The 18,439-nt window shown below is 37.8% G+C and overlaps 1 protein-coding gene across 1 annotated transcript in view; it reads right to left on the bottom strand.

Annotated features, from left to right (window-relative positions):
* AGMO (alkylglycerol monooxygenase) overlaps window positions 1-18,439 on the bottom strand; it is a gene marked incomplete at its 5' end in the record, with an annotated part of 193,391 nt that overhangs the window by 108,964 nt on the left and 65,988 nt on the right. Inside the window, 2 exons of the mRNA XM_084260189.1 lie at window positions 1,053-1,148; window positions 6,963-7,066. Coding sequence (XP_084116315.1) covers window positions 1,053-1,148; window positions 6,963-7,066 — 200 coding nt within the window. The remainder of the gene's footprint in view (window positions 1-1,052; window positions 1,149-6,962; window positions 7,067-18,439) is intronic.

The raw sequence follows: 18,439 nt of genomic DNA, 5'->3' as shown, positions 1-18,439 counted from the left end.
CAGGAAAGGTGACTCAACCACCTCACTGGGCAGCCTGTTTCAGGCACTGACAACGCTTTCAGTGAAATTTTTTTTCCTAACATTTAATCTGAACCTGCCTAGATGCAGCTTCTTGCCATTTCCCCTTGTCCTATTGCATGTCACCTGGCTGTAAAGACCATCTCCCATCTCTCTACAACCTCCTTTCAGGTAACTGTAGGCAGTGATAAGGTCTCGCCTCAGTCTTCTCTTCTCAAGACTAAACTCTGAACTCTAAGCAAAATAACCACCTAGAAGAGCAGCTAAAGAAACTAAAATTGTCTTTCAAAAGAATTCTCCTATAGATAGCATAATGAAACTGCAGAGGGAAAAAGGCATCTGTATAGTTAGAGTGGAAGTGTTGCAGAGATAATTAGCCCAGATCCCACTAGAGGCTATTGACACAGAACACAGGATGCTTTTAAACACCTCAAATGCTGTGCAAGGGAGAAGGCAGAAGGCCATTCAACCACCCCAGAAGTCTGAGAAACTACCTACTAATTACAGTGGGTTATTAAGTGTATGTATACCTAAAATAGACATGATCTCTGCACTCACAAAATGAAAATAGGTGCAGTTATAAACAAATACCATCAGATAATCAAAGAGAATTTTTCATCTGCGTAAGCTGCAGTAAGAAGGAAACAATGTCTGACTTCAGTTGTAACTCTAAATGATCTTTAAGCAGCACTGGGTTTTGGATATTTTTCCCTAAAGTATTTATCTTAGAAATGAAATCAGTTTCAGTATCTGCCAGAAATGTTTAATAAGCTGCAAGATAGGAAAATATAGTATTAAAATAGCAAAAAGTTTTGATTCCTTACAGTTACTTTTTTTTTTTTATTTAATCTAATTGGGACCAACTGGCCTCATTGCTTCTTATAAACTTAGCAATATATATTCAGAAAAAGGAATAAAAATGAACAGATGTTTCTCCTTAAAGAAGTCAGACAAAGATTTTTCTTACACAATAAATCAGCTGCTAGTGGATTTCCAGGCTAACTGTTTAGGTATGGCTTAAAAACATGGTTTACCTCTGTATGTATCCAGAACTGGTAAAGTAAATTAAACTGTAGATGAACAGCAAACACTGAAGGTGGAATGAAAAGAGCCATGGGCAAGTTGAAAATCTGAAAAATAAGCAAGAAAATATATGTTCGATATGTCATTCTAAACCTTTGATGTTATAACAAAGTACTACCTTGGGTACTCAAAGCACTGCTTTATATTTTGATAATTACTTCTAATACCTCCAAAACGGGGACATTACATAGGATACTGACTAGTATGTTACTACTAAACGTGCTATAGCAAATGAGAGAGAAACTTCCAATGTGAGCACCATCAGGATAAGGCAGCATACTTGGCTTTCAATGTTACTTATAATTTTTCACCCTAACTTCCTCATGGCACCTTCCTTGAAGGCCCGATGTACTGCTGAGTTCTAAAGGTGCTCTAGCATGAAAACTGTTTCAGAAAACTGTGTACTTAGGAAAGACACTGGTATCTTAGGTAGAGACTAAAGCCTGAGGAATTTCAAAATTAAATGCTTATCTGGTTGAGCAATGAAATAAGACTTCCAAAACCTTCACATGTTAAAAGTCAGTCTGCTTTCTTCAGAAAAAATGCTTATCTTTTTTTTTTTCTTCTACTTGACATTGTTTTATACCAGTCTCATTAAGAGGTTAATCTTTCCATAAAGTATAGGTTTTTTCTAAAGAAAACTGTAGTGGAGGTATCTTCAAACCTTTAAATATCTGCAGCACCCAGAGAAAATCTGGGTAGCAGATAAGATCCCCCTGTGAAACATGGAGCAAAATTACCACACTCCATTTTCGACTTCCTGTTGTCCTTCTCACAAAAATCATTTTTTTTAACACCAGAGTAAGCAATTCCCTAGCCATGACAGGTATTCTGAGACAGGAATTCCTTTAGTGTGGATCTACATATAGCATTTAATGCAGATATACCCTCAGATTTTGTCAAAAGGCCTACCCCATAGACAAGATGTCACACTGGGGATGTGAAACAACTGCAGTTTCATCCCCACAATGTCACTGATGCTCTCAGGAAAGTCACCATAGACGTATCTCACCATGACGAGCCAATGGAGGACTAAGCCCCTGCAGTCCCTGCTGAGTTTCCTGGCTTCAACACCAGACAATGCCTGAAGCACTAGAAAGAAACCCTTAAGTCACTGCAGCTTCAGCAACACTTGGTGAGGGTGGGACAGCTGTGATTTCAAAAACTACAATGAAAACCTTCATGCTTCACAGCTGTATACAAGCTCCAGATGGGGTGTATCTGTTTGAATGTCTTGGAAGTTCTTTTCTAAGAAGTAAAAGAATTCAGAGGTAGTAGAAGGATTATGCTGGACTTCTGGAACTTGGGAGAAATAATGTAAAGATCTATTTGGTTTCAATCGGTCTAAGCCTCAAAAAAGTATTTGCGTATCATTTATTAATCAAGAAAAAAATATATTTGGGAAAACATATTGGAAGGTGAAATTTACACATTCAATCCCTAAGAAACACTCAATCTAAGTAAACTGACAAAAAAAATCACAGCAGTGGAAGATAGTAAATGCTATCAGGGGAATGTGGCATTAAGGCATGAAATTCTGGAGCTGAGGTGCGTATAAGCCTACTTCAAAAATTAAAAATGCAGATCAGACTGCCTTGTGCAGAAGATTACTAAACAGAAGAAAAACTTGCAAACCCACAATCTTCATGCTCTAAAACAAAAATGTAGTGCAAGCCTCCCACACTTTAGAAGAAATGCTCTTAGCACTGGTATGGAGTCAATCAATCTCTTTTCTTAGTTCTTTTTCCCTCCTTACTCTAAGCTGGACCTCTTAGTATTTTATTTCTGGAAGTGGGCAATCTACAAAATGAAGAAAAAAAAAAAAAAGTCCCACAACAGCCAGAAGGCTGGTATGGTTATTTTCAAAGGTCATCTTAAAAGGAAGCCAACAAAAATTAGGAGACATGGCCACATTTCAGTAAAACTACTGCACTTTTCTCTTGTTATTGATTGTACCAGTCTAATGGCATAAGAGCAGGAAATTTTCTTGAAGAATGGCGAGGAAGTTGCTTTAAAAAAAAGAAACACACACACAAAAAAAAAAATTCCATGTGGTTTACAGATTATTCATGGAAGTGGTTGCAGGATTTAAATCAGGGTTTAAAATTATATGCTTTTTCCCTAACAGTATCAGAGGTAATTTGGTGGTATATAAAGATGACTCAGAGGGGAAGGAAGGATCCTCTTCATATTTATTTCTAACCTACTTCTCACAATGAGTACTAGGATTTCCCGGCTAAGTGGTGAGATGAGGAAATATTTACATAAATCTACAGGTAAATTTAAGCTTGACAAAGGAGAATGCTATCCTAACTGCCTCATGTTTCCTTGCAACGTAAGCTTTATTTTGCACAGAAAGGATTTCAAAGCTCATTTACAAATGTAGAACCCATAGGGAGGAATGAAAATCTGTCCCATAGAAAAGATTTTGTTCCTCCTATTTGTGGCTCCACTGAAAACATCGGATCAATGTTGGGAAAAAAAATTAAAATCACTAAATATTTTTTAATGGAAATGCCAATTCACCAAATGAAAACATTTCATGGGAATGAAATCAGTTTTCATTAATCTGTAGAGGAAAACTTTCCTGGCTCCAAGACAAAATATTTGGTCAAAACTGCAGAAAAACACTTAACACAGATCTTTTCCCACTTGTGGATTCAGCAACCAAGATTGAGATAGAGCCACAATAACTGATAAGTTGATGAGAAACGCACTCGTGGAGGCGGTGGATAAGGATTCTTACCCAGGGCCACCGCAGTGCATCCCTGTTCCTTCACACTTTAGGCATTGCCCCTTTTGATGGGTGCATATCTGCTGCATGGTCTCTGGCGGGGGCATGCACTTCTACCTTTCTCCCTCTCACGTGTAAATAATAGCTTAGAAATGTTTCCACCGGAGAAAGGGAAAGTTTTGTAACTCCCGAGGTATAGGAAGAGGACTGGGTTTCCTGCCCTGAGCCCCTCTGTTTCCAGGCCGGGTCTCTGGGGCCACCTGCTGATGCACCGGCTCTGGCTGACAGGCTGTTGGGGGCTACAGGGCAGCTGCCTACAGCTAGTTCATGCGGGCTATACTTCTGTGGGGATTCTGCAGGAGCAGGATAAAAAGTAAGGATTAAAAAACCCCAAACAACCCACAACAAAATACACAAAAAAAAACCCCTCACATCCCTTACAGATCTCAGACCTGGCAGACTCCTCGCTAGATAAGAAGTGAACTTTGTGACTCTGTGCTGAAGAGACCAGCATTACATATTCTCTTTCCAGATTTATATACAGATGTTTCCACTGCTTTTAAACCAACAAGGAATAATTCAATTCTAAATGTATAGTCTAGAGATATCAAATTATTATGGCTCTAATATTTGCAATTAATCCTTACCCTTGGATGAAAGTTGAGAACTGGTGCTCAAGGATTAAATCACAGCTTTTCAAGAAGGATTAAATCACTGCTTTTCAAGAAGGATTAAATCATAGCTTTTCAAGGTGTATACGTTACTTTCTCCTTTCACAATTACGATTCAACAAAGCGTTTCATCAGAAGCAAAAATTTATATAACATTAAATTGCTGATTTCTTCTTAGAAATGAATGTAATTTTTCCCCCACATTTTTTCCTGCAAAGTGGGCTTCAAAACCACCTCTCAGTCTAACAGTAGGTCTGCTTCTCTGTGGCCCTTCCACCGGAGTAACAAAAACACGGTGTGTGCAAACGACTTGAAGCAGTGCACATTTGGTTCCAAGTTCAGGAGTACAACTCACTCCACTGATTGTACTTCAGGCATGTTTTTCTCTTCTCTTTCATTTCACATCTTTTCAATCAGCTCAAGCACAACCCACACAGATTAATATGCTGATTTATTTATCTTATAATGTTTAACTTAAAACACATACAGAGCTGGCAATAGAACAGTCCCACAATCCCACATCATCCACAAAACTTTCTCACAGCCTCCACAAAACTGGCTATCAAACTGCATTCAACAGTTCGCATTCACCAACATCAGATCGCTTTGAGATTAACTAAAGGCTTCTTTGAGTTTCAGCTTAGAGGCAGATGCATCTAGGGGGTTTTGGACAAGTCTGGCACACAAAAAAAATAGCAGTGCTATAAGGATTAGCAGGAATTATTTTCATGCACAGTAAGGGTTTGGAGAAAGAAAACTGGCATACCTCTCAAAATGTCTAATGGGAGGTAAATCAATATTTGCACTAACCAAATGTCTTGGCTAATACCAATTTTTTGGTGGAAAAAGTACTACACAAAAGTATTACAGATTCCTAGGTTAGTTTCCTTTTTTCTCAGAGCAAATTAATTTTAGGTGTACATATATTACTTGCCAAGTGATACCAGTGTGGTCCTAAAGATGGTCTTCAGAATGTAAGGCAGACACACATCGTGGCCTTCCTGGATATTTTATGCTCTCTGAGGTATCATCCTCAAAATCATGCAGGCAGGCAAAGTGCTCACGCACACACCCATATGTATACACAGGCTTTTTGTCTTTTTTGAATTATTGTTTTTGTTAAGCATTTGCACATATGGTCCCAATGGGTAAATGTGCAAAGGTTAAATCTTTAACATGACAGTATTTACATAGGAAGCAGAGTTGTGACAGAGATGCATCCCTTCCGCTATTGCTCATTCCAGCCATTTAAATTTGAGGCACTCCTACTACTAGATTAAACCCACAAAAATTTACAGAGAAGACTTTAAGAAACAAAACAAATAGTGTCCATTTCACAGTTTCCAGAAGAAGTAGTCTTTTTTTGGAGCCTAGTGCTTCAACTTATCTGAAGTCATGAGTTTGAAACAGATTTTGAAACAGTTATAAACAAGAGGCTAAGTCTGTGCTCAGTTATGTGAGTGAAAATCCAGACTACCTTTACTGAAGTTAATGGAGTCATGCTGATGTTGTATGTGTGAGCACAATTAGCTTTGCATTATTTACTTATAAGCTGGATGTAGAGACTGCCAGAGGACTTTGGGTTTCCTCCACAATCAGTATTATACCTCATTGAAAAAGATAATTTATATATTTTATATAGAAATACATTGAATATTGGTTTTGAACTCTAATTCTGAAAATTCAAAGTTTGAAGTTATTATTCTTTAAAAAAAACCCTAAAAGCAAACCATACAACAACCAATCAAACTACAATCTGTGTTAAAAAAATAGAGCCAAAGAGAACATTGGAACAGTAACTGAGGAAATCAGCAGCTATTCCTGACCCAAAACTGAACACTGAATAGTATATTACATTTATGAATGTATTTGGAAATATACATTTTTAAATCTGTAAATGACTACTTGTCTTGATTTATATCACGTGTCTACACAGCTCCCCATTTAAAATAAATTCTATCTGAAGTAACAGTAGGTAAAAGTAGTGGCATATTGTCCTTACTTACCGAGCACTGGCACATGACATGAATGAGCAGAGACAAATAAATACATTTGCACGTCCAAAGCAATCTTTAGTAATGGTTTCTCTCCCTTCTCCATTCAGTTATACAGACTTAGTCTAGAGTAGCTATATTATATTGGGATCTTTTCCTGTACTGTACTTATGCATGAATAACTGAATGAAAATATTGTCACATTTTAATAAAAAAATATGAAAATATAATTTGCCTTCTTAAGCTAACTATTGTATCTCTTTTCAAGTTTGCTGTAAAAACACTTATTAATATGTTTTTATGCTTATGATTCTCATATTCTTCAGTTTCAACTTCTGTGCTTTCAGTGTAAAATATTTTTTAAAGTATGGGTTTTTTTCAAAGGGAGGTAAACACTATGTTTTTCTTTAGTTACTAAATCTCATTGATATTAATTGGTTTGTCAAATCTTGTGCAACTTACCCAGGAGGTGTATTTCTGCAGTACAGATTGTCTCAAGGCTGTGAATAAGTTGTAATCCTCAGAACTATGATGCACTTGGTGTGCTGCCCACAGTATATTAACCTCTGCAAAACACATAATTTCTAATGAGGTATGTACAAGAGGAGAAATAACATTTGTTTCCCAAGACCTCTTTTTCTTAAGCTAAAAGTAACTAATCCCCCTTTTTACACTTCAGTATTTTAGCACAGATAGTATAGCAGGTAATAAAGCCAAACGTTCAGAGCTGAGTTTGGGTAAGCTGGGTGAAATATCAGTGCGTGGACAAGAGTCAGTATAACTTTCATGCTAAGGAAGGCAAGGCCGTGGCAGGAACTGGAAGAGAAGCAAGCTGTGTGAGATGAGAGTTAAACAACCAGAAAATCTGAGCTGAGTCCTGATAACATGAGTCAGTAGGAGCTCTGTTCTGGGGTTCAGAGATACCAGGACTAAGGATGCTGGATCGAGAGCAGCCCTGAGAAGGACTTGGTGGTGTTGACTGATGACAAGCTCAGCATGACACAGCAATGTGCACTTGCAGTCCAGAAAGCCAAATATATCCTGGACTACATCAAAACAAGAGTGACCAGCAGGTGAAGGAGGTGATTCTCCCCTTCTACTCTGCTCTTGTGAGACCCCACCTTCAGTACCATGTCCAGCTCTGGGGTCCCCAGTGCAAGAGGGACATCAAGCTGTTTGAACGAGTCCAGAAGAAAGCCACAAAAATGATCAGATGGATGAAGCACCTCTTCTATGAATACAGGGTGGGAGAGGTGGACATGTTCAGCCTGGATAAGAGAAGACTCCAGGGACACCTTAAAGCAGCACTCTAGTACCTAAAGGGCCCTACCGGAAAGATGGAGAGGGATTGTTTGTTTACAAGCATTTGAGTGACAGTACAGGGGGTAAGGGGTTTAAACTATAAGCAGGCAGGTTTAGATTAGATATTAGAAAGAAAGTCTTTACTGGTAAGGCACTGGATCAGGTTGCCCCAAAAAACTGTAATGCCCCATCCCTGGAAGGGTTGAAGGTTGGGTTGGATGTAGTAACCTGGTCTAGTGGAGGGTGTCCCTGTCCGTGGCAGGGGGGTTAGAACTAGGTGTTCTTTAAGATCCTTCCAAACCAAACCATTTTATGATTCTCTGCTTTCATGCCTGCATTTTTTTACTGAAGTTGTATTTCACAACTAGAAAGAGACACCAAATGTTCCAAAAATCTAAATCTTCAAATTTAAAAAACTTAACTGATTTCTGCTGTTATGCTCACAGTTTTCTGGAACATATAAATATTTAAGCCCATTTGTAGCACAGGGCACAAAACACAGCAACTGCCTGCCCACTAGTAGCAAATGGGGAAAAATAAATCATCAATTGCTGAGAACTCTGGACCCAGCCAAAGAAGAGCAGTGACTCTATTGTGTCACAGTTCCAAAAAGGTTGCTGGAATAAGGGCAAAATCCATGTCAACTACATCCTCTGAGGACATGACACTGCCAATGCACTGCAGTGAAGAAGAATACTTCAAAATCCTGATAGTATTTCAAGGCATTTTCTCATTAAGAGCAGATCTGGGTGGCCCCTCCGCATCGTATATTGCTATCTGGACAGTCTTAAGTGGGAGGTTAAGATAGATATATGTTCATTGTCATCAGATGAGGATGACCTTAACTATAGCAAAACGATGAAGAAGGTGGTTAATGCACATCAAACAATGCCTATTTAGCATTAAATTTAAGGTCATGTGTATTTCAAAGGATGAAGTATACAGAAAGCCTCAGCTGATTTCAGAAATTAAAAGTTAGCTCATTTTCCGCCAGCTGCACACTCCTGTTGCCACTAGTTTGTTTCACCAGAGCAATTGGAGAAGTGTCCTTGGCAGATATTAGAGTCACATTCACAGAATGATTTTTCAATGTGTATTTAAAGTCCTGAAATTATCTGGTGCCAAGCTTACTTCAAATAGTTTAGGTCTGGTGAATAATGTGTACTAGCAATGCAAAGCAATGTCAAAAAAATCCTCTTAATGAATCTCACAGTGTCTTCACCATTTCAGGGGACTAGACAGTCCTATAGCAGGAGGTAACAGTCTTGTATGCTAGAAACTGAGAACTTTAAATCTAATTCATTTTCACAGTTCGGTAATTTACATGACAACATCATTTCAAAATGTCCTTTAAGTCCTTGGAAAACCTTACAGTTGCTGATTAAAACTGTAATTTCAACTGCAATAAAACATTTAACACAACATGAGAATTCTTCCTTCTTTAAATGCATTTGTTCCTGAAGGAACAAGTGTTCAACATACCAAGAACTGTCCCTCAAAAAAACCAAAAACACAACAACATACTAATACAGGTCTGCCTAATGAGCTCACTAGGAGATGAATTATTCAGGTGAGCTTCAGTACTCAATAACAATTTGTATTTTAAATGTTTCCCAAGACCTCGACAGAAGCTAAATGAGTGAACAAAGCATCTGAAAAGGTGGAGGTTAAAGACCTGTCTCCTTACTTGTTTTAAAAGCATTTACTTCCTATCACAAACTGTGTGTAACACAAGCCTCCAGTCAATGAAGTACAGCTGTACAAACAGGGTACAGTAACTGGATCTTGCTTCTTTCCCTCAGTCATTTTTCAGCATTGTGAAAAGTTCAAGGAAGGGAATCTATGATGATTTTTACAGTCTACTTTCATTGTAGTTAAGGTCAAATGGTTTTCAAAATGAATTACTAAAAAGACATTTTATTAGCATTCATTTTTCAGTTAAACTGCTTCTTACACTAATAAGAGTATGGAATAAGGTAACTGAATATTGGTAAAATGTTAATGTCTCAGATATGTGAGTCAAGTTAAATGATCTATCATTCAAAAATATACTACAGGAATATTAGGGACATAAACAAACAATTCTGCCGCAAGTAATTTAACTGCTAAAGCCTTTTCTGACTTCTTGAGTTACAGCTAAGCAAATTAAAACCTGCCCCTCAGTCCTATTCCTTTTGACATCAGTGGCACAGACTATGTTAAATTCTTTGGCAAATAGCTAGAGCTGATGATCAGAAATAGTGTGAAATAGGTCATCTCAAAACTCAGTCTGTAACCATTAGTACATTAAAAATATTACAACCATAACACCTAAAAGACATACCATAAACATGAGAAACAGACCAAGCATTCTTCAAAGAATACAGCTGACTGCTCACCAACTACACATGACAGGAACTGAAACGTATATGTCTATAGGAGAGCTGTGGTTTCACTTCTTCATTCATAATGATAATAACTTCAGGCAAAATGATAAAAGCTATTTGAATGAGAATAAAATCATAAAAATTTCATAGTGATCAAAAAAAGAGAGCAAGACAGACATAGCCAAATCCAGCACAGTTGGTGGTTTTTTTTTGTTTTTTTTAATTTTACATAGAAAACAGGAAGTGGAAGCCACTCAGTCTTTGCTCTAATGGAATAATTAATGCTTTCTAAGTCAAACGTGAGTGGGAAATACAACATCTTGCTACTGGAGTTTATTATTGTTCAATACATTATTATTACCATTGTACAGAATCAATTAATATTTTTTTCCATCATCCAATAGAAACTGCAAAAGATTTAGCATGTAATTCCAAAATAAAATGAATGATGCCATGCAGATAGGTGAGGAAGGAATAAAAATTGGTGTTGCACAGGAATTGCTGGATGATGGCCAGGTTATCGCCTGGCCCTCAGTTTTCACTCATGCTCTTTATACCTCCATATAGTTATCGGAGAGTCACACTCCACTCAATAAAATCAGTGGGCTCCAAGTCCACTGGAGTCAGGTTTTTCGCAGTACTCTTACTTCATCTACTTTTCCGGGTTTTTCAAAGGGAAGAAGGATTCATGACGCTATGCTGTTTTCCCACTTCTTCTCTCCCTCCCTCTTCCTCCCCCTCATTAATGCATAAAATGTAATTTTTCACACACCATCATAACCATATTGGTATGGCAATCAACAATTCTACTTAGCCTTAATTTTTCTCTATTTCAGATTCATTTCTTTTGGAACGAATCAAATCCCTTCCTGTCTGTCCCAAAGATGGATCCAAGGCCAGGGCCATATTTTGCTACCTCTGAAGTATTTCTTTTGTGGTGCTAGAAACTGGCCATAATGCATATTTGATTTCACTTTAAGAATGCATAATGCAGAAAGTCCAAAACAAGAACTTTAGTTATGTTCATTTCTGTAGCTTTCAGTGATTTTCATAGCCCAACACATTTTGATTAACAACAGGAGAAAATATGTATGCCAAAAAGCCCTGTAGTCATTTCAAGAAGTGATGTCATGAAAAAAACCATTTTATACGATACTCAAAATCAGTGAAATGGTAAAGATTTGATGAACCTTTAATGAATCAAATTTAAACAAAACCTTCAGTTTGACTACACTTGCCATCTTTTATGAGATTAAATACCTTCAGTATTCAGTGAGGAACTGAAATACCATTTACCTAGATAGAAAATAAGAAGACAGCAAAATTTTGTTCATTGAACCACAGATTACCAGATTACAATGAACTCTCCAAAGCCAAACATGTGTGAAGAAATCTCTGACCCAGGACATGGTCCCTGCTGACCCCAGCACAAAAGCTGCTGCCTCCTAGAGCAGCTGTTACCTGCAGTGCTTCAGAGGCAGGTATTCTGTGCGGTGCTCACCTAAAAGCAATAGAAAAGCGATCATCTCATGGGTCTACTTCTCTCCAGTCAGAATTAAGAGAAACCCTAGAATGACTGAAGGAAGAAGAATAGCCCGGAAGGCAAATCTTCCAGTCATTTCTTTTCTATTCATTTCAATGCTCCATACAAAGATGAAAGAGTAAAAAAAAATCTAGTATTAAAATAATTTCTCTGCTAAACTAGTAGGTTTTCTTATTCACAGAACAATAACTGTTTGATTAACTACTACCTTCCTACCTCTTTCTAATTGATCTGTTCTGTTGAGACTCCTGAAATGTTTGGATAAATCTCTTCTCATGCAGTGCTTTTTCAAAGAGTCTTATTCCCTGCTGGATTCTGCACTTGCACTGGATGAACAACCACAGAGACAGAGCACCACTTAAGTTTTGTTACTGAGAGGGACAATTACTGGGTTTTGTTTTTAACAAAAGCTGGCTAAAACCCCTGTATTTTGGAGCCCAGTGTGAATGCCTTTATTAAAATTCAAAACAAAAGTATCTACCTACAAACATTAATCATCTCCACAACACAAGTAGAATTGATCTCTAGGTGACTCTCTTGTTTAGTCTGTTGTGGCATCACCCCTTTTTTGTTACTCTTCTGATCCAAATTTTCATTGTTTTCTGGTTTGGTGTTGTTCAGTAAGAGCTGCAAGAGAAGCTATTTGCCAAAAAATGCTGTTTCTTTATTATTAGAAATACAATTCTTATAGGAACAAATTCTTTCCTCAGTTACGTTAGCACAAGCGTAGGGCTGTATGGGTTTAATGAGAACAGGATTAGATCCAAGGAATTTATCTGGAAGACTGTGTTCTATACCACACACAAAGATGTATGTATACAGGGAAATGTACTTTTTTTCTTTATTCTTTTTTTAATAAAACACATTTTTCTTACTTTGTGGCCCTGGCTACAGAGAGTGTTAGCAGTTTGAATTCTCGGGACAATCACCTATGTAAATCAAAAGACCAGCTGTAAAGAGATGTGAGTTCAAGTGGTGAGTTCAATTTGATTCACTATATAGCTTCAAACAATTTTCTTAACTTTCTTCTTCAACCTCAGCACCATCTAATCCTCTTTGGTCATTTTGCAATGAAATGTATTGCAGTACCAGAGAATTCTGGAACAGGCAATCACACAGTACGACACACCACTGGTCTCGAGCAGAAAATAATGCTACCATGAGACAGTCTGCCTCCTATATAGTTGCAGCCCAGCAGCTTAATTAGGAAATTTCACTAGGCGTTCAATGTCTGATCGTTCTGTGATGAGAGATGCTTTTTCTGTGCTTTGTTCAGTATTATCTCTGTTTTTCAGCCTTCTTCTTTAGTTACTCTATGTGGTCAGCAAACTATTTAGTGAGGGGGCTAACTTATAATCAAGTAATACATGGTACAGGCTCCCATGGCTTAAAAGCCAAAAATCAGAGCAACCTTCTACAAAACCTGCCTCCAGAATCTGTCCACAAGCCAAAACCTCCTGCTTGATCTGCTGCCATACCAGTTGAAAACACAAAACTGCTCCCACACAAAAAATCCACAAGAAGATCTGCAAACTTGAGATGCAGAATGGTCTAGGGAAACGTGGGAAGAATCAAGACAAGCCAAAGTATTACATGTGCTACCCAGAACAAACAATGGGCCAGATTATATCCCCTCTTAGCAAGAATCCAGAGGACTGTGAATTATACATGTAATATATAAAATCTTGCAAAGTTAGGCAAGCAGAGCTCAGCTGGGTCAAAATAATAGTCCTTTCAACCCATATGTGCCCTATGTTATTTGCCAGTATCCTCATATGCATAGGATATCAATGGAAAGGCTAGGAAAAGCCACAATGGTCCTGAAGACTCAGCCTCTTCTAGTAGTAGTTTTTTTCCTCAGATGCTAAGCTGTACCGATCCAACTTCATACAACACAGTTATATCAATGGAAACAATGGTCAGAGTCCCAGTTAGGACAGTCCTAACTCATGGCCTGTGAGCTCTTCATATGGCTGCGGGGAACCTAACAGTCTCTTTCCAGACATGCCATGGAAAACCACAAAGGAATAAAGGTTATTAGGTAAGGATTCAGAAACCAATTCACAGTGACTTCACTTGTAGTTTTAATAGAAAATGAATGTGCATTCCTTTGTGGGGAAAGATATTGAGAAGATAAACGATCCAAAGCTATTTTAGCATACAAATGTTGGATTTGGACACTTCCACAGAGACAAATAGGAAAAATTCAAAAGATGAAGAAATACAGAGAAGGAATGAAGTTTCAGTAACTTATATATATGTAACCTCTGAAAATAGTGGTAAATTTGGCAAGTCTTTCAGTACACAGCAGGTCTCACACAAATTCTGCTATACCAGCCTGCCCAACCAACACATTTCTTGCACATTGCTGAAGCCAATCATTAAAAAGTTCCCAGTTTCTTGGAGCAGCTCTGTAGCTGGTTTTGTTTCTCTGAGCTCTGGATAATCTCTGGAGCAAAGATCTGAATCTCTGTATGGTGAGGAACTGTGACAGAGGCAGCTGTCACACTGTCCCTTCTCTCTTTTGTGGGTGTATAAGGCTCAATTCAGGCAGCCTATTTTCCAGTTCTTCTGGCTTTCCTAACAGATCCTTTAAGTGTAAGGTTCTGAAAACAGCTCTGATTTGTACCAAAAAATAAATTGGTGCCATGGCAATTTCAAGGGTAACTAAACTGTAGCACAAAATCCTGATGTGAACCCAGTACCAAGCCTTGACAAATATTTCCTAACAATATTTGGCTCAAATTTTTCCATTATCCTTTCTTCAGTAAGAGTTCCTACTGGTTATAGCAAGGCTTATCCATCTCACACCCCCACAGCCTCTTGATTGTGTGACACAGTATATCGTGAACTTCTGCAGATCATTGATGTAGCAATATTTTGCAACACTTCACTCTTTCTGCACCTTTTTTTTTTTTACTACAAAGAGGAGCATATGGCTCATTAATTGCACAACTATAAATCATCCTGTTGGTGAAATGAGATTTATATATTAAAATAAAAACCTGCAACAAATTTCTGTGTAAAGGAGAAGATCCTCAGCAGCTGGTGCAAAGTGACTTCTATAGATCTGCACCACTTTATACAAGCTGCAGACTTGACTCAAGCCTCTCCAAATACGGTTGATTACAGCACTGACAATCTTTAGTTCTGAGTGTTTGCCAACCTGAGTAATATAACTTGGTGTTACTGAATACTGATGTCAAACTGCGGTATAAATGTGTGAAACACATTAACTGTGACCTAATTAGCACTCTACTTAGCTTGATGATAAAGAGAACCGAGACTAAATGAAATAAATTATATTTTTTTTAAAAAAGTTATTTTGGAGAACCTACAGTTTTTTCTAACTTCAATTCTTTTCTTCCCCTCCCACCCTCCCCCTTCCCCAAAAGTGTCTCAGCCACTGAAATGTCAGCTTATGTAATTTGAGACCATATTCATCTTGGAGGATCTTAGAAAGAAACTGCTGGAATGAAATGGAAAAAAGAAAAAAAAAAAGAGAGAAGATAATTCTTCTTTTGTTTTTTTGGTGGGGGTTGGGGGTGAGAGTTCTTATTCTTCTGTACTCTGGGTTGTCTCTACAAAAGATTGATGTCTGGTGTCACCGTTAGGAAGTGCAAACTGTTCAGCTTCATTGCAATCTATGTCCTCATCCTCTTGCTCTGCAGGATACCACATACTTTGGCAGGCAATATTCAGATGGGAAGCACTTTAATGGCAAGAATGGATGCCAGTGAAACCTTTTCCCACAATGTTCCAAACTCTGAATTGTGCATACGTTAAAGCAACATAAAGCTGCAGGATATTAGGAAGAAAACAATAACTGATACTAACTCAGCCACATTAATCTTACTTTTTGCCCCTCAGAAATACACATTCAAAGAATGCTAGGGAAATATACACATGGGGAAAAAAAAAGAAAAGGAAAATAAAAGGATTAACTGGAAGGAATTTAAGTCTTCTAACTCAAAGGCATAAACATCCCTTTTCAAAAGAAATGTCCATGGAGCTTTCACGTAACTTTTACCTTGTAGGACAAATTCCTGCATACATTTATTTGGTTCTTCATGTTTCCAAGCCGGACACAGTAAAAATTAACACTAATAAGTAAATGAAGTTATTCTGATGTAAAACAGGAATTAGCTCTACAGAGTTTTCTTGTGCAGAGAGTTTTAGATGATTTATTAAGCCAAGTTCCTGAATGATAGATGTGTGGAAATGCAGTCTAGATTTGCAAAGGAATCTATTGAAACTTACTGAGATATCAGGAAAGCCTAGGGGACATCAACACACCCCTTCCCCCTCTTAAATAAACTTTTAAAATATTCTAAATAAATAAAATTACATCTACTTTCTTCCCACTCCTTCACTAATTTCCAAGCCATAGAAAAAGCCAGGCAGACACTAGGCAATTCACTTGAGTTTTGGATCATGTTCCCAGAGAATACAAAACTTATTTGTTGAAAAAAACCCCATTAACAGATTTTTAAACAAGTTCATTACATATTATGCAATTAAAAATAAATTAAAAGGACAATTAACCCTTTGAAATCAAGTTCAGGTATTAAGTATGATTGGCCACCCATAGCTGTCTATGCATTTGTTTTAAAAGTGTCAAATTATTTCTCTGACAAACAAAAAGAAGCAATGTAGTGAAGGATACTGTGTGTTTACTTATCAGTGATAGACCCATTGTATTCATACTGCTGCACACACTATACATACAAAAAGAAACCTGCACTTCCACAGATTACATTTGAACCAGTGTTACCAGTACTAATACTGCCATTCCTAAAAGCACATAGCTTACCATAGATCCTGTATCGGTCAAGTACCTACGTATCAGTCCATCTGTCTCATAACAGAATGGCACTGGATACTGTTAAGCACGCTGAAACTTTAAGTCTTTTCCATTTATCATTCTAATACTAAGAATATGAAGCCATGGAAAGATATGTTGGATAAAGAGACCAGAACACAGGCAACTGTCAAAGCACACAAGCCTCAATTTAAAGATGAAATAGAATGGGGACATATAAGCTTGGCTCTACACCCCACAAAGCAGGTATCTATCTGATAGAGCCCACCCTTAGCTGTGTCAACAAGAACAATGTAGAGGATGCCTCTAGCACCATAATATTATCTTCAAGGTTTTCTTTCCCACTACTCCCTCACTTGTCCCTTCAACAGAGAACAAATACATGTGCTTAAATCAGGGCTACACAGTTAGGTCTCTACTTTGGATCCATCCATTGAGATACAGGTACCAGCAGTATGATTAAATGCATTTAGCAAAGAGGAATGAAACAGCTCTTCAGAAAGCCTTATACTTGAGTGTCCATGTCAACTGATGTTCTCTCTTGAACTTTGACTAACGGTCAGAGGAATTACTTTATATTCCATTTTGCAAAACAATTAATAAATGTTTATCAGCTGAAGCCTGGTGAAGCCACATACCATAGAGTTTCAGGTACAGAGTGCATTTCTATGTTTGCCATAAGTTTTGATCGTGATGTTTGTGGGGCCAAAGCTGCTCCAGCACTGCCAGCATACACTGAAACAGATTACAGGTCTGGGAGTGTAAAATGAGGGTTGGCAACAGCAGCAGCTAACAGATGAATCCGGAGGTGCGGGGGAGCAGGAATACCAACAGGCTCTTATGATGCTAATTCAGACTGATTTGTTAAAGAACAGCTATAGCACTTGACCTGTAAAGGCACTCCTCCTACATGCTCACTGGTTTTCCAGCCACATGTCTCCTGACTGATGTTGAATTTTCTGACTTTAAAGGCCTACAGCTAGCAGCTGGATAATTAGTAGCAGAGTGAACAGAAAGAATAGGATTTCAGAGACAGAAAGTACTAAGCACAAAAAAAAGAATTATTTTTAACTGATTAATTATGACATTTTAATATATCCTACTATAAATTATTTCTCTTTTATCTGTTTTCTCTAAGCTATAAAATAAACTAAGATTGAAAGCTTAATACAGGCTGCATCCATTGCACTTGGTACTTTTCAAACACACAAAACTGAGCACTAAAGCTATGAAGTGCAAGGCACTAGACTGCAGACTTACCTCAACCATTAAAACTGTATATAGGAAACAGATCTGCCTAAGAAAAACAGGCTCCTCTATTCCGTAAAATGTCATTATTATCTGGCAAAGAGTAGGGTATTTTATTTTCAGTATTAAAAATAGTTTTTTGCTGCTTTGAGATCACTAGTTAAAATCCACAGTTAGACAAAAGAACTGACCCAAACTGAGAGCGTGATGTTGGCCTCTTTAGGCAGATTGTGCCAAACGTAACTCTAGTCTACAAAAAAAACCTGTTACTCCACAGCCAATCTCCTCCCACAGTTAGCAGGGGAGGAGAAGGAAACAGAGAATCTTTCTCTTTATTTGCAAAGTGTTGATTTTTTTATGGAAAACATACTTGTAAGTACAAAGTTTTACAGTGTGTTAAGACATATCAAACAGTAAGCATTTATGTATTTTTTCATAAGATATTTTATATGCATGCCAGCACCCATTATCTCTAAACCCAGCATGGGAGCTCTCAAATCTTGTAAGTTAAAGGACTAGCCTGTATACATCCCAGCACTACCTTACGTTCTTTGGTATAAGGTCCCAGCAATGGGTGAAGTCTTTTTTTCTTTCAGCTGCCCATCCAAGAGTCACTCAGCAGCAGCTGAACAACAGCCCAAGGGAGGCACACCGGTCC

Source organism: Gallinula chloropus (genome assembly GCF_964237585.1).
Source record: "Gallinula chloropus genome assembly, chromosome: 2".
NCBI classification, from domain to species: Eukaryota; Metazoa; Chordata; class Aves; order Gruiformes; family Rallidae; genus Gallinula; species Gallinula chloropus.
The sequence above is the reverse complement of the archived record's forward strand: the minus strand, read 5'-3'. Positions and strand labels throughout refer to the sequence as shown.